This window comes from Notolepis coatsorum, assembly GCF_963971535.1.
Source record: "Notolepis coatsorum genome assembly, chromosome: 18".
Taxonomy (NCBI): Eukaryota; Metazoa; Chordata; class Actinopteri; order Aulopiformes; family Paralepididae; genus Notolepis; species Notolepis coatsorum.
In genome coordinates, this window is record NC_140182.1 from 19,400,403 (window position 1) to 19,416,544 (window position 16,142).

Sequence of the window (16,142 nt, forward strand, 5' to 3'; positions counted from 1 at the left end):
TCAAAAGCATGTCATTTTATTATGTTGTGTATTCTGTTACAATGTTTTGTAAAATGTTTTAATGTTTTAAAAATGTTTATGGAAGAATGGTCAGGTTCACTTCAGAATCTTTGCCAGATCATCATAATTGTTATGGATGTGTTCATTGGTCATTAATAACAATGCAACATAAAGTAGCAAGTGCAAGGGTTCCTATGTTACTGGAAACAGCTGATGCACTGAATATGCAGGGCTATGGTTAAAAAGTTCTAAAATATTAGTGAGAATGTAAATATACTTTATGTACTTGAACTGAAGCCGCTCAATTCCTGGCTAAATATGAATGCATATTTTGTCTGTTGTTTAATGTTAATCAAGACTAAAAAACGATCCTAGATTTGTATGCCTCCACCTCGTAGACTCATGGGTGGCATCATTGGACTCAGCAGAGACATCTGCTTCCATTGGTCTATTACTTCAAATAAAGATATTGTGTACCCATTGTCATTATTTTTCCTGTGCAAATAAAGCAGTTGGAACAGAGAGAAAGTAGGCTTTACAAAATCTATTTATTACACAACAAATAAGATTAAAAAATGTAATTTGCAACAGCAATTGAAGGAATGCCCTGTGTGAAAGTACTTTTACGCCCGTTAAACATCTTGTTGACTTATGCATCCCTAAATGTAATGACTGTTATCCCGCTCTTTTCTGTGTGAGGCTAAATTATTTCACTTTCATCTCACTCGCTCCTTCTTCCTTTAAGCTTTTTAAATTTTTGTTTACTTTATCTCGATAGAACTAACTATCTTTTGACTATTGTTTTTGTATTTTTGTATGAATACTTGTAATATTTAACTATCATATTGAACTTTAGAAATGGTCTCCTGATGGGCGGCTAGGTGGCGCAGTGGGCAAGGCGCTCGCCACCAACGCAGGAGATGCTGGGTTCGAGCCCAGCTCTCGGCGTTGCTACCAGCTTGGCTGGTCGTTCATACTAATACAATTGGCAGTATTAGGGGGTGGGAAGCTGGTGGGTGGGGATCGGACGTTGTGGACAGCGACTCCTACAGGTTGGTTGGTGCGCCTGCACAGTAGAATCAGGAAGTGACGGGGGCGGCGTGTCCCTCCCACGCAGACCCTCGCCGCTGAGAGATCGTGCTGTGCAGGTGAAAAGATGCGACGGCTGCCTCCTCGAGTACCGGAGGGGACACGTGATGCAAGGCTTCGTCCACATTGCAGCCGGCTTGTGGGAAGCATGGCCGCATGGCCAACAGCGTTCGAGACAGGGGAGGGTAGAATTGGACAATACAAAATTGGGGAAGGGAGAAAAAAGAATTCTCCTGATCAGTAATACTCAACGTGAGTGTAAATGAGGGAAACCTCAGTTGCCTTTTGAGTTTAAATAAAGGTTTGAAATTAAATGAAATGATCATTTCAGACAGCAATTAAATAAAAAAATTTAATATCAATTAATACATCTGGGATATACAATATTCATCATTACAACGCCTCTAGCAAAGTCCCTAAAATAAATCTCCCTTTATCGTTACATTACGTGACAAACTACTGTTGGTCACTATTTGGTCCCCACACCCCAGAATAATCTTAAAGCTACAATGTGTAATATTTTCAATCACATATTTTTGTTCCAATTTTGCTACAAAATATATCTTCACGCTGAGACACATTGACTCAGTCTACTGTGAGCATGTTTCTCAGTGTAGCGCAGAGATATTCCATTCTAAAGTTTCGCAGTGGGGCTCCCCCTTCTAACCAATCAGAGAAGCTCAATGGGGGTGTTTTGTTGGAATAAGCACTTTTAGTGCTTTACTGCTTGATTTCGCTGCCGATGTTACCAAGCAGAGATCACTTGGCCAGAGAATTAATCAGTTGTGCCTCAATCTGGTAAATGAGTGTAATGTTGCTTTGCGATGGAATTTCCCATCGTTATGTGTCAGTTCTGCATAGCAATTTGAGATTTTTTTTTTTTTTTTTACTTTGACCAGTCAGCTGGTTCTTTTTCGCGTTTATCGCTTTTTCCTGGTCAAGTATGACCGACAGAAACAGGTTGAATGGGGGTATAGATGGGGGGAAAGACACTGAGAAAGTACGGCTTGTCCGGGAGTCGAACTCGCTACCCCAGATCCGTGACGCGCACGGTTGTCCCTGACGCCGAAATAGCGTTCGAGGTACGCGGTCAGCTACTGGAGCTCCCCAGCAATTTGAGATTTATCAGTAAATGGTTATCAAAGACATTGAATAATGTAAACACATTTCACTCCTCGAGGAATATTGCAGCTCCTCCACCTGGCTTTGACACAAACAGACTTTGTTTTTCCATGGACTTTCTCCGTGGATCGTGGGTGTAGTATGCCTCCCTCACTGCTAGGAGGAAAGACTCCACCTTCTCACTGGGCACCATGGAGACGGCACAGCCTCCCCAGCCCGCTCCTGTGAGCCGGGAGCCCACGGCCCCCGACTGTCTGTAACCCAAGGAAACCGAAACAAACAGTATAGATGATACTGTAACCTGCTGTACTGATCTATGTTTTACGCCGCAATACAATGTCAGTCACAACTACACAGTTGGAAAGAGGAGAATGTCAAATCTCCTCAATATTAAGATAACTGCCTTTAGAGTTACACAGCTTAAGGTTGTTGTATACAGTTACTGTGGTATACCCGATTATGTAAATCTCTAACCTGTATCAGTGATTATTAGTGATGTACCAATACCGATACTGGTATTGGATATCAGTCTGATACCAGGCTATAATAGGATATCATATATATATATAATAGAACACATTAACTCTCTCTAATGGAGAACAATTTATTATATCTCAATAATCTTTGTCCAATGACCCTAAAATGATGGTCCAGGTTCATACTGTTCATTAAAAGAAATGGATCGGGGCGGTATCGGCCGATACCCAAAGCCCGGGTATCGGTACGGGCATCAGTGCATCCCTACAGTAGTAATAATGAAGTGATTTGAGACTCTCGATGTACTTACAGACAGATCTCCACCAGCTGGTCCAGTTCAGGGCAGCTGCACTCATACAAATCCCTGCAACTGGCATGGCTCTGGTTCATCAAGTCTCCGAGCAGCTGTACCGACTCAGGAGGTGCAGAATCACACACAGCCTTAAACCGATGCACCCGGAAGGCTTCGCCATAGACATGACTGGCACGCTGGTACAGCTTGAAGTGTGTGACTGTCAACGAGAGGACAGGCACATGAGGGGGCCGTCCTTTATCCATAATGACGTCCTGTGAAATGTCCACTAAAAGTGCTTGTTTTTGCCACTGAAACAGAAATCTAACTCAAACTGAAGTCTTGCTCTGAAGTCCCGTGAGGCATGTGTGCGCGTGTTCACCTCAGCTGGATTTACGTGTCTGTGTATGTGTCTGTGTGTCTGTGTGTCTGTGTGTGTGTGTGTATGAGGATTCTATGGACAGGAATAACGTTAATTATTACAAATGGTAACTGCAATTTTTGATTGACAGCATTGGGTATAATGTCATTACATTAAGCTCAATAAACACAGATAATATTTGACCAGAATTTATCCCATTTGTCCGGGGACATTGAAATAAAAAAAGAAATTCATAGCAGAAACCTCCGATCATGATATTGATCATTCACTTTTGAGATGACAAAACGTATGTTGGCTGCTGTTGTTAGTCCGTTCTCCCTCACCGTGCTGAGTGTTGGGGCTGAGCAGGTCCGCACAGAGCTGCTCTGTGGTGATGCCCAGGTCCTTGCAGATCTCCTCTCGGCTGTATGGCTCAGGGTGCAGCACCTCCTTCACCAGGGCTAGCATCTCTTCCAGGGAGGCGTCCAGGGAGGTCTGGACCTGGGCCAGCTTCAACAACCTGGTCCCCTCCAGGCCCCGGGCCTTGGCCAGCATCTGAGTTCACATCAGTCTCTTCAGATCACACTACATTGTACTCTGTATCACTTTATTTAATTAACATTGGCATGAATCGTTTTTTTTGTGATTCCTTGAGTTTCTACCACTTCAGGCACATTGATATATATTACATATACATACAGATACATATTGCTATATCACATCGACAGTATTCGTCTCCTGGATAGCAATGCAATGTATGTGTCACACACTAATTAAGTGAAATCGTTCTGTGTATGAAAGAGACTATGACGATGAAAAATTAAAACATCTTGTTTAGGTCAGGTACTGATGGCTGGCAGAATCACCACACATTAGTAGCAGGGAAGATTGTGGGATGCCAGGATTGAGCAATTGCAGAACAAGTTGATGGCAATTTACACTGAGCCATTATAGCTGAGTCTTATAGCTGTTTGTGTAATACATCCTGAGGGAGTATTAACTATTTCTTGCAGCGCCTTTAAATATGAACTAATATATATAACTATATATAAAAAAGGAAAATACTTAAATATTGAGCATCTCCTGTTCCTCTGCTTTCAGCACTGACTGAGGGAGATGGAGGAGAAGCCTCACTGATGGGCTCCCATTGTTGTGTGTGTGTGTGTGGTTTGTGTGTATATGAATTTTGGTGTTCTGTCATTATCCTTGTCCGTTTTATTTCTTTGTTTGGTTTTGTAAAACTGTCTTGAAAAACAATTAAAAAAAAAACATCTAGAAAAGGTGATATGACTTGAGTGTGACCCTCTCTCTCTCTCCAGAAGATAGATCTATACATGTATCTATGGACAACGAACCAGCAGGTCTGAGCCTTTCTCTGGTCTGCATCCCCTTAACAATTGTGTGTATTGAGCCGTACTGTATTGTACCCATTCTGCAATCTGTTAAATAAAGTTTTCAATCAATCAATCAATGCTACTGACAGCTACATTACTATCATTTCAACAGCAGAGGGAGCTCTAGAGACGACTGTACCTTCGTGGCAATTCGACACTCCACCACGCGGATGTTGAAGTGAGAGGAGGCAGCCTTGTTCATCTCCACGCAGCTGTTGGAGATCACAAACACGGCCTGGTCAGGGAGCCGGACATCAGTGGCTCGTAGAGGATGGAACTCTATTAGCTTTGCCTGAAACACAACAAATAAAATCACGAGGCATAAAAAACCAGGCAACTAGATAGGGAATTATAATCACCATCAAGGTGTACAAAAACATTTCAAAAGTCAAAACAAACTAATCACAACATCCTGCAGTTGGATTAGAGTTGTGGAAAAGTTCTACGGAATATGAAAATATACTGTATATACTATAAAAACTGTAACTGTATTGTAACTGGTTCATGGGACACTGAAAAGTTACCATTTTACTGCTGTTGTTTAGAATTGCAGAGCCAGAAATGTTTTTACAAATATATTTACTATTCAAACACCTTTGATTTACAGTGCTTCAAAAATATTTTTCTCAGAATTCATGATAAATGAGATACTCTCAAAATTACTAGTGCACCTTTAAAACCTGTTAAGCTGTAGCCCTATTTTCAGAAAATTTGCCTAAAAGTACATGCCCAAGTAAATGGAAGATTTCTACAAGGTCAATTTTCATGTTCCTGGTATCTAGGAACATCTATGGACCTTGGGGAATGTATTCCCAGTGTTAGAAATATTGTGTCTGTTACTAGGCTTGAGTAAATTGTGATGAAACAAAGGAGAATATAAATTATGAATTTTGTTTGCATCTTTGCCGGTGAATAACACCATGCTAACATTGAGGTTCTTCTGATTTCACAAAATCTAAGTAAATGAATAAAGGGAAGATGATTAAACAGAAGGATTTGTAGATACAGTAATAATTATAATTATACATTCAAAATTTTATTATGAACTATAAATTACCTTATTATATACATCTATGGATAGGGGAAAGGCCCCTCCTTCCAATGGCAGTGTTAAATCAGGATTTAGTCATTTCCTCACAATTTTACGATAAAATCTTATTTTCTGAACATTTTAAAAACATCGGTAAACTAGCGTAGTGCTGAAAATATACACTTTGACTGCTGTTTTGATAGGGGTAGGGTCTTTACTCTTGGCTACATTTGAAAAGGAAACAACATTAATACGGTCTGTATTGATCGATTTATGATAAAAAAAAACCTTATAGCTTAAGCCTTAAGGCGTATCCTCTGCTTTTTGTATTCACAAATGGACTGAAATGGACATGTAGGGTTGGTATGACTTTAAATGGTGAACAAGGTGTTGCTCTGGTACGTACAGTTCCTTCCTCTGCCAGGAAGGAGATGGACTGGTCCATGCCCCCACCCTCTGTGCCAATATAGCGCTCACATGTGGCACAGATCTCAGCCAGCGCCACCTGCAGGACGGAGCCAACATGGTTTAATGCAAAAGAGGTCTCATGCAACTACTCCCATAGTGTTTTTTTTTTATTTAACTTTTTTACATTTTTTACATTTACATTTACATTTTATCCAAAGCGACTTACAAGTTCTGTATGACAAGTCATCAGGAAGGGCACAACTCTATCAGCTGAGTAACAATGTTCATGTACAAGTGTTGAGTGCTACAGTGTAGGTTAGTGAGAGAAAACGGTGCTTTTTCAATGTATGTGATGTATAGATTGGGGAGAGATGACCACAGCTAAAATGGTAGATCGAAATGTGCATGGAAGCAGGAGACGGTGATAGAACGGTGGTGGAACCAGTGGTTTCACAGGCACAGGCCGCGTCAGCAAGGGTTTTGTTATGAATTCCTTAGAAGAACATCTGAGATTAGAGTGTACTGTCTCCCAGGACAGGAGGGAGAGAGGTTCATCTTAATGAAACGTGAGTTTATTACCTTGGAGAGGGACTTCTGATTTGCCTCCATTGTTGAGAGTCCCGCGCAGCAGACCAAGGCACTAGAACTGGACAGACCAGAGCTCGGAGGGACGGTTCCGTCAACAACACATTGCATCCCGGCCAAATGACTGATTCCCAAGTTCTCCTGAGTATTTTGGGATAATTTTTTTTTTTTAAAACAAGATAAAAACAATAATCAGAATAACAACAATAATCTTGTGACATTAATAAACATATTTTGCTTAGCAAAATAGTATATATGCTATGTATTATTACCTGAATGCCTTTAACCCCACATAGGAAATAATAATACCACAGGGGATTGTCTCCGTCTATGCCAATGTCCTCCGTAGTAGACATGGTGAAATCCCTGCAAAGCAATACACACAAAACACACAACAAAAGTAGCATTGTGAAAATAAAGCGAGCCGGCACATGTTTGCATGTTATGTCTGTGGATGAATAAAGAGCAAATGTGACATTTCAAGCATCATTACAAGTCTTCAAGTCTCACTTGGGTTCTATGAAAGGCGTTATATAAATTTGATCCATTACTATTATTACTTGTAATGAGGATTTGAGTTGGCCAACTGGATTGTCCGCGAATTGTTGACCGAGACAGCTGCGAGAATACTCTGCTCAATGGCCATCGGGAGCACAGCGTAGCCACAGTAATCGATATGCTCTCCTGTGAATGATATCATAAAAACACATACGGTACATGAAGCGATGTTTCCAGTCTCAAAACTATATTATTATCAAAACTACATTACCTATTAGGTTTACTCTTCCAGGGGCACGTGCATAGAACAGTGGGGTCTCTCCGTACTTTTGCTCAAATGCATTTTTCAAGTTTTGTAACCTGTAATGAAGTAGAAGTGGACACAAATAGGTCAAAGGTGAGCAGGTTTAACAGTCATGAATATGGGGGGGGGGGTGAATGAATGAAAACTTTATTTAACATATTGCAGAATGGGTACAAATTACAGTACGGCTCAATACACACAATTGTTAAAGGGATGCAGACCAGAGAAAGACGTTTGTCTCGTTTACATCAGGGTCCCCCATTTTCAATTCATATGTAATGGGGATGTACATCCCCAATGTAATGGGGATGAAACCCAATATTTTGGGATTAGAGTACATTTCAGTGGTGATGCATTGGGTAATTTCAGAGATATTTTGCATAGGAAGTGGGTACCTACCTATCATGAAAATGACCCAATGGAATGGAGCTTCATTCATGTAGACATACAAATGACTATCTTTACTGTCATTATTATACTTTGTTTTGGTGTTGTTGCTTCTACAATGTGCATGGAAGTGTTGTTTTATTCCGATTGTACAATGATTTTATGTTTGAATGTGTCATGTTATTTTGAGAGGACCCCAGTAAGAGTAATTGTTACTAAGTTAACAACTAATGGGGATCCTAAATAAACTAAGTTAAACTAAACTAAACAAAAAAAGGAAATCTGCATTATAATGTATGTAATGGTCTGAGGTGCAACATCTATTTAAAACTGTGAAGCAGTAAATATTTCTCACTGAACTTTGGAATATCATATTCCAACACCCCAGCAACTGTAACATTGCAACATTTTTAGCAGGAAAATATTAACACCGTAAAGGGCGGCCGAATTATACTTCTGTGTGGGCTGTCACAGCTCCTTCTAACCATCTACACTACATGTCGTTGGTGTCACCTGATGTGCAGTTACAGTTGTGTCCAGCTGCACACTACTGTTCCTAATTTATGCAAATGACATGTCGTCAGCTTGTGACTGCAACTTGTTCCTGTTTGCGGACGACTCAGCCCTGCTGGTCTCTGACAAGAACAAGTTACAGGTTGAAAAAACCCTCAGCTCGGAACTAGGCAAAATCTGCATATGGCTCGCCGACAACAAACTATCATTACACACCTGGGCAAAACAGAGTCCATTCTCTTCGGTTCAAATAACAAACTCAGCAAAACAGACGGCTTCTCAGTTACAGTGGGTGACTGACAATATTGTCACAAGGAAAGATGAAATTACCTACCTGGGTTCCATCCTAGAGGCTAATCTTTCCTGTGACAAAATGGCATCCAATGTAATAAAAAAAGTCAATCAACGAACTCGATTCTTGTACCGGATCTCCTCCCTGGTAAACAAGAATACCCTGAAGACTCTGGCAGGAGCACTCATTCAAGGGTACTACGACTATGCTTGCACCTCATGGTACCAAAGCACCTCAAAGGCACTAAAAACCAAATTACAAACATCTCAAAACAAACTAGTCAGACTACTGCTTGACCTGACTCCTAGAAACCACCTCACCCCTGCACACTTTGCCAACCTAGGATGGCTTAGAGTAGACGACAGAGTACAGCAACTTGCAATGGGCCTGGTCTACAAGATACACTACACGACTAAGGTACCCATGTACATGTCAAAATACTTCCCAAAGGTCAGTGAATACCACGATCACAACACCAGAGGGAGCTCCACAAATCATGTAAAACCCAGATTCGGCTCAAACAAGGGACTAAACACGTTTCGCAATTATGCCACAACAATGTGGAATGCCCTACCCAAAGCTGTAAAGGAATGTAAATCACTACCCACCTTCAAAAACACTCTCAAAGAACACCTACGGGAGACTGCAATTCAAAACTGGCCCCTACAAATGTCCTAACCCAGTTGTACAATAAAGACCAAGCATGGCTTTGTCAGTATTCCAATGTACAGCCCCACCCAACCCCACCCCACCTACCCAACCTCCTCCAATGTACAGTTTCCATGTCAAATGTATGTCAGTATTCCAATGTACAGTGTCCCCCCCCCCCCCTACCCCCCCCCACCTCCAATGTACAGCCCCACCCCACCTACCCAACCTCCCCCAATGCACAGTTTCTATGTCAAATGTATATACTCTTCTTCTGGATTTTTTTAGTATCACAAACAGTACTGTATTTGAAAATCTGGTATGTCATAAATGTATAGATGTAGCAGTACTGTCTATCTGTATGTCATGTGTGTCATATGATGAATTGAAAATGGAGGACCCTGATGGAAACAAGACGAAAGTCTTTCTCAGGTCTGCATCCTCTTAACAATTGTATGTATTGAGCTGTACTGTACTGTACCCATTCTGCAATCTGTTAATAAACTTTTCAATCAATCAATCAATCACACATAGACCTCGGCGTGGCATTGGGCACGAGCAGCAAAAGCAAAGCATCTGTGCGTGTGCCACATTTGAATATAAAGTTAGCTTACACACCACAGTGGGTGGTGGAGGCAAATATGAAGATGGACCCAGTGCTCAAGGGTTTCATGGTGGATCTGGAGGTTTACAGCAAGAACAAGCACTGGACATGTGTCTCAAGTTGGTGGCTCCTGAATTATCTACTGCATCACATGTTCTGTTTGCCTGTCCAGGGTAGCAGCAGTCCTAATCTACGAGTCTACGACTATGACCATCTGGTAGAGTTCCTAAGCCAGAATCTTCACATCAACAAACGCCTTGCCTGCCTAGTCAGAGAAGTGATGGAGCTTCCCTACCTCAAAGTGGTGGTAGCCTACTTGTGGTGTTTGCCTGCCTGCGGGTGGAACCCTTCTACGCCAGGAGCATTATTGAACAAATGTAAATGTTATTAAATTAATTGGAAAAAATTATCCTTGCTGGCATCTTATTTAAAAGTTATTTCCATGCCACTATGATAATAATAATAACTAATAATAATAATGAACAATGAATGTTTCAATGCGACAGTGGCTCGGGAGATATGAATGAATGAATGAAAACTTTATTTAACAGATTGCAGAATGGGTACAATACAGTACGGCTCAATAGATAAGAGAGCAGAAGTGTCCTCCTTGAGCAAAACACTTAACCCCTAACTGCTTCCGATGAGCAGGTTGGCACCTTGCATGGTTGCCTCTGCTGTAGGTGTGTGAATGTGTGAGTGAAAGGGTCAAATGTGAGAAACTAATTATAAAGCGCTTTGTGTATAAAAGCGCTGTATAAATGTGCCATTTACCAAATAGAAATGTTATTGTTAAGGCATTCCAAATTAATTTAAAGTCTTTATACACTAGACTAGTATTAGCAGACAACAAGACTAGTGAGTAGTGAGGCCATCCAAATGGCTGGAATAGCCAGAAATAACATAATTATGTTTTTTTATTTTTATTTTTTTAATGGGTGGGGGGTTATCTTTTAAGATAGTTTGACACCAAGACGTTTTGGTGTCAACATTCTTGTATTGATAGTGATTGCCGATTTGCCGTCTTAAAATCTTTAACTTTCCGATTACCCCCCCCCCCCCCCCCCCAACTCTCTAATGTTGTTATCCCAGGCTCTGCTACTCACCTTTCATTGGCTGCAATCACGGTCTTTAACTTGGGTGGGTTTGTTGCCATTTCTACTCGGTTAAAATAACGATGAATGTACAGTTAGTAGACTACTTCTTGTCAGATGATGTGAACGCGTTTGGATATTCGCACCAATGATATCAGCTGACTGTCACAAGAAGATCGGGGGAAATAAAATACTGAACTAGGGTCAGTTCTAAAACATGGCTCTCAATTGATTCATACTTCAAGCGGCAACAAAGTAACTGATTCAGAAACAGCTTGCACTTCAAATGCGGAAGAAGCCTAAACACTGGTTCAAACGAATCAAACAGGCGCAAGGAAACGCAGACTGTTTGTGACGTAGCGGTTGCACGTGTGACGTGCTGCGCTCTTGTCTTGCATTGATTGATTGATTGAAAACTTTATTAAGGCATTAACTGTGTTAATTAATCTAAATGTTATATTGTAACTGTCTAGTTAGGCATTAACTGTTCATCTAAATGTTACATTGTAACTGTCTAAAGCATTAACTAATGGGTTAATAAGAAACTGTACATTGTAACGTTATAGGTTTATTCACATAACGTTATTTCACGCGACGCATTCAAATTGTTTACACTCCCCACTTACGCTAACTGTACCATGACGCTCAACCAATCAGAGAGGGGTCTGCAGAAATGGAGTTCAACCAATCAGAGAGGGGTCTGCAGAAATGCGAATACGAAATGTAGAGACGCACCTGAGTCATCCCACGTCACGCTCAGTCATCCTCACGTGATCGAATGTGATTGGACAACGGGCACTTAGGGGCGTGGCTTTGTGATCATCTCAGCTGATATAAAAGTGGGAGAGATTTTCTCAACGGCATTCAGAACTGGAAACAGAACTGGATACATAACTGCGAACAGAACTGCGAACAGAACTGGATACAACTGACAACCTGCTTTTATCAAGCAAGATGCCGTTCGACTGTAGTGAGGTGAGGTGAATTTTATTTATTATTTATTTTGTATTATTCAAATGGGAGCTAAATACTTTATAATTTAGGGCTGTCGCGGTATTTTTAACTATTTTAAACATGTTGGATAATGTTTAATGTTATAGATAGCTAATAACGAGCTAGCCTAAGAGCTAACGTCACTGCTAACGGCCGGAGTAGGGTCGAGCTGCAACTTGAATTAGTCCTGTGACAGGGCTATGCGCTGATTGGCGGAAAGTACGGAAGTATCTCGAAGTACGTCTGACGTATCTCGAATTACGTCTGACGTTTCTCTACGTTTAGCGAACATTAAACGTTGTATTCATAAAATAATATAAAATCAGCAGCATGGGGAGGGCCGGGGGGAGGGGAGGTACAGGTAGTAGAAGACATAGAGGTACAGGTCACATAATTATAGTACAGTGGAGAAGTAAAAATAGAATAAAAAGGCAGTGTAAACAATATACAATATTATTAACTCTAATAAGCCGTGGGTCTGCATTGTATAGAGCGGATCCCCCGGCCGTATTCAAGCGCTGGAGCGCTTTGCGATGGATCAAACTGTATTAATATAGTAGTTGGCTAGTTGCGCGCTTCTGGCCACCTCCCGCAGTGCGCGCATACACACATACTGTCTGTAGCTATACAGTACGTGCAAAATTAATTGTCAAGCGCCAATCGCACAGGTTGCCTCATCTCATCTGGCTCTGCAAATAGATCTAGAGTCTGAATATCATATATACTGTAGCCTGCTGATGATCTCTCTCGAGTCAAATCCATTCTGAGAACGGAATGCAGTGCCTGCGACGAGGGTCTTGATTGATTGATTGAAAATTGTATTAACAGATCATGCTGGACCTACAAAAGGCCTTTGACACTGTCAATCACTCCATTCTTGATTGAACATTTTATTAACAGATTGCAGAATGGGTACAGTACAGCTCAATACACACAATTGTTAAGGGGATGCAGACCAGAGAAATACTTTTGTCTTGTTTACATCAGGGTCCCCCATTTTCAATTCATCATAACATATGACATCCTAACCCAACCCCCTCCAATGTACAGTCATTTACCTAGTATGGTTTTGTCAATAGTTCAATGTACAATTGTGTTTGTTTGTACAGTGTCTCCTCCCCCCCCCCCCCTCAATGTACAGTGTTACTTGTTTATACAGTGTGCCCCCCGCCCCCCCCCCAACCACCTCCAATGTAAATTACCCAGTATGGTTGTCAATATCCCAATGTACCCAACCCCCCCCCACCCAACCTCCTCCAATGTACAGTTTCTACGTCAAATGTATATACTCCCTTTTCTTGACTCCTTCTGTATCACAAAAAGTACTGTATTTGCAAATCTGGTATGTCATAAATGTATAGATGTAGCAGTACTGACTATCTGTATGTCATGTATGTCATATATGTCTATATGAATTGAAAATGGGGGACCCTGATGGAAACAAGACAAACGTCTTTCTCAGGTCTGCATCCCCTTAACAATTGTATGTATTGAGCCGTACTGTATTGTACCCATTCTGCAATCTGTTAAATAAAGTTTTCATTCATTCATTCATTCACGACATACAGATAGACAGTAGCCTACTGCTACATCTATACATTTATGACATACCAGATTTGCAAATACAGTATTGTTTGTGATACAAAAAGAGTCCAGAAAAGAGAGTATATACATTTGACGTAGAAACTGTACATTGGAGGAGGTTGGGTAGGTGGGGGGGGGGGGGGGACTGTACATTGGAGGTGGTTGGGGGGGGGGGGGGGTCGGGTAGGAGGGGTGGGTGGGGGGACGGGACACTGTACAACTGTACAAGCAAAACTGTACATTGGAATATTGACAACCATACTTGGTCATTTACTGTACATTGGAGGGGGTTGGGTTACAACACAGGAGCAGAGTATAAACAACAGTACAGTACTGTTTCTCATTCCTGTACTGTTGTTTATACTCTGCTCCTGTGTTGTAACCCAACCCCCTCCAATGTACAGTAAATGACCAAGTATGGTTTTGTCAATATTCCAATGTACAGTTTTGCTTGTACAGTTGTACAGTGTCCCCCACCCCTCCTACCTACCCCCCCCCCCCCCCCCCCAAGGCGAAAGTCTTTCTCTGGTCTGCATCCCCTTAACAATTGTGTGTATTGAGCTGTACTGTACCCATTCTGCAATCTGTTAATAAAATGTTCAATCAAGAATGGAGTGATTGACAGTGTCAAAGGCCTTTTGTAGGTCCAGCATGATCTGTTAATACAATTTTCAATCAATCAATCAATCAATCAAGACCCTCGTCGCGGGCACTGCATTCCGTTCTCAGAATGGATTTGACTCGAGAGATCATCAGCAGCTATATATGATATTCAGACTCTAGATCTATTTGCAGAGCCAGATGAGATGAGGCAACCTGTGCGATTGGCTCTTGACAATTAATTTTGCACGTACTGTATAGCTACAGACAGTATGTGTGTATGCGCGCACTGCGGGAGGTGGCCAGAAGCGCGCAACTAGCCAACTACTATTATTACTACTAATACAGTTTGATCCAGCGCTTGAATACGGCCGGGGGATCCGCTCTATACAATGCAGACCCACGGCTCTCGTATTATAATGACCCGCGAGGCGTGTTATTATTAGAGTTAATAATATTGTATATTGTTTACACTGCCTTTTTATTCTATTTTTACTTCTCCACTGTACTATAATTATGTGACCTGTACCTCTATGTCTTCTACTACCTGTACCTCCCCTCCCCCCGGCCCTCCCCATGCTGCTGATTAACCCTTTATTAGCACCAGCTGACCGATATGACGTCAGCTGTCAGCATAAGAGCGTTCAAGAGATGAATCGTTCACGACAGTTTAACACCCCCACTTGATCTTATTCTGACACAACCTTTTACACATTTGTTCCAGACCCCCGTCCGGAGCCAGGGCCGGCGGCACGTCCGGCCGTGTCTGGAGGGAACGCACCTCGGGCCGCATGAAGGGGACCAGGCAGAGGAGGTGAGGGAGGTGAGTAGGGAGGGAGTGCTGACCCACAGTGGAGAGAAGCCCCACCAGTGTGAAGAGTGTGGGAGGGGCTTCAGTAAGGTAAGTCACCTGAAGAAACACCGCCGGATCCACACAAGACTGATGCCCCCCCAGTGTAAACAATGTGGGAGGGTCTTCAGTCAGGTAGGTCACCTGAAGGTCCACATGCTGACACACACAGGAGAGAAGTCCCACCAGTGTGGGAGGAGCTTCAGTAAGTTATCTAACCTGAAGAAACACAGCCGGACCCATTTTCATATTAGGATCTAAGTATAAGTCTAAGTATAAGTATTATCATCTGAAATGATAACAAAAAAAAGAAAAAATCTAACCCCGACTAACCTTAATGTCATGCACTTGTCCTAATAAACTAACCTACACTGTAACACGCAACACTTTGATGAACATTGTTACTCAGCTGATAGAGTTATACCCTTCTTGCTGTCTTGTCGCACAGAACTTGTAAGTCGCTTTGGATAAAAGCGTCAGCTAAATGACTAAATGTAAATGTATAAGGACCAGAGTATAGTCGGGTTTTCATCGTTGTTTCTTTTATTCGATATTTCCATTCATAAAGACATGCCGGCAGCCTGTGTTATCACTGGGGATGGGTCTGAGATCTCAAAAGTCTAATACCGCCGCCTAACACCTTGCGGCCGCTATTGCACTCCATTTGAAACGATGTGGCTTGGTGTCTGTCATTTTGGAAATGACACCAGACCACCCTGAAACTACACTCATATTCACGACGGTATAAAACGGAAATGTATGGATGGAAAAATGATCTGTTTTTTGCATCTTGACCGGAAGAAACTCAATGACAATCGACTATATTATTAGATCCATAGCTATAATATATAATATAGCTTTAGGCCTGCAAACACAGCCATGTATCCCCATGTTAAAAGGCGCTGGCCTTTCAACAGTAACAGTAAACCGCCATCTGGCGCTGAAAGTGTTAATAGGCCTCTTTGTTTACGGTTTGATTATCACTGATACAAAGTAAAATAGTGCAGTGCAATAAAA

The 16,142-nt window shown here is 41.7% G+C and overlaps 1 protein-coding gene across 1 annotated transcript; it reads right to left on the reverse strand.

The window, feature by feature from the left end:
• Nucleotides 1-1,427: 1,427 nt before the first annotated feature.
• galk2 (galactokinase 2) lies at nt 1,428-11,262 on the reverse strand. Its single transcript, XM_084334327.1, has 10 exons — nt 11,111-11,262; nt 7,528-7,616; nt 7,319-7,442; nt 7,031-7,124; nt 6,753-6,899; nt 6,172-6,270; nt 4,875-5,027; nt 3,686-3,896; nt 2,999-3,200; nt 1,428-2,465 (listed from the first exon to the last, which is right to left on the reverse strand). Exons 1-10 carry the CDS (start codon nt 11,158-11,160, stop codon nt 2,258-2,260), a joined length of 1,377 nt encoding a protein of 458 aa, XP_084190453.1. The 5' UTR covers nt 11,161-11,262; the 3' UTR covers nt 1,428-2,257.
• Nucleotides 11,263-16,142: the final 4,880 nt, after the last annotated feature.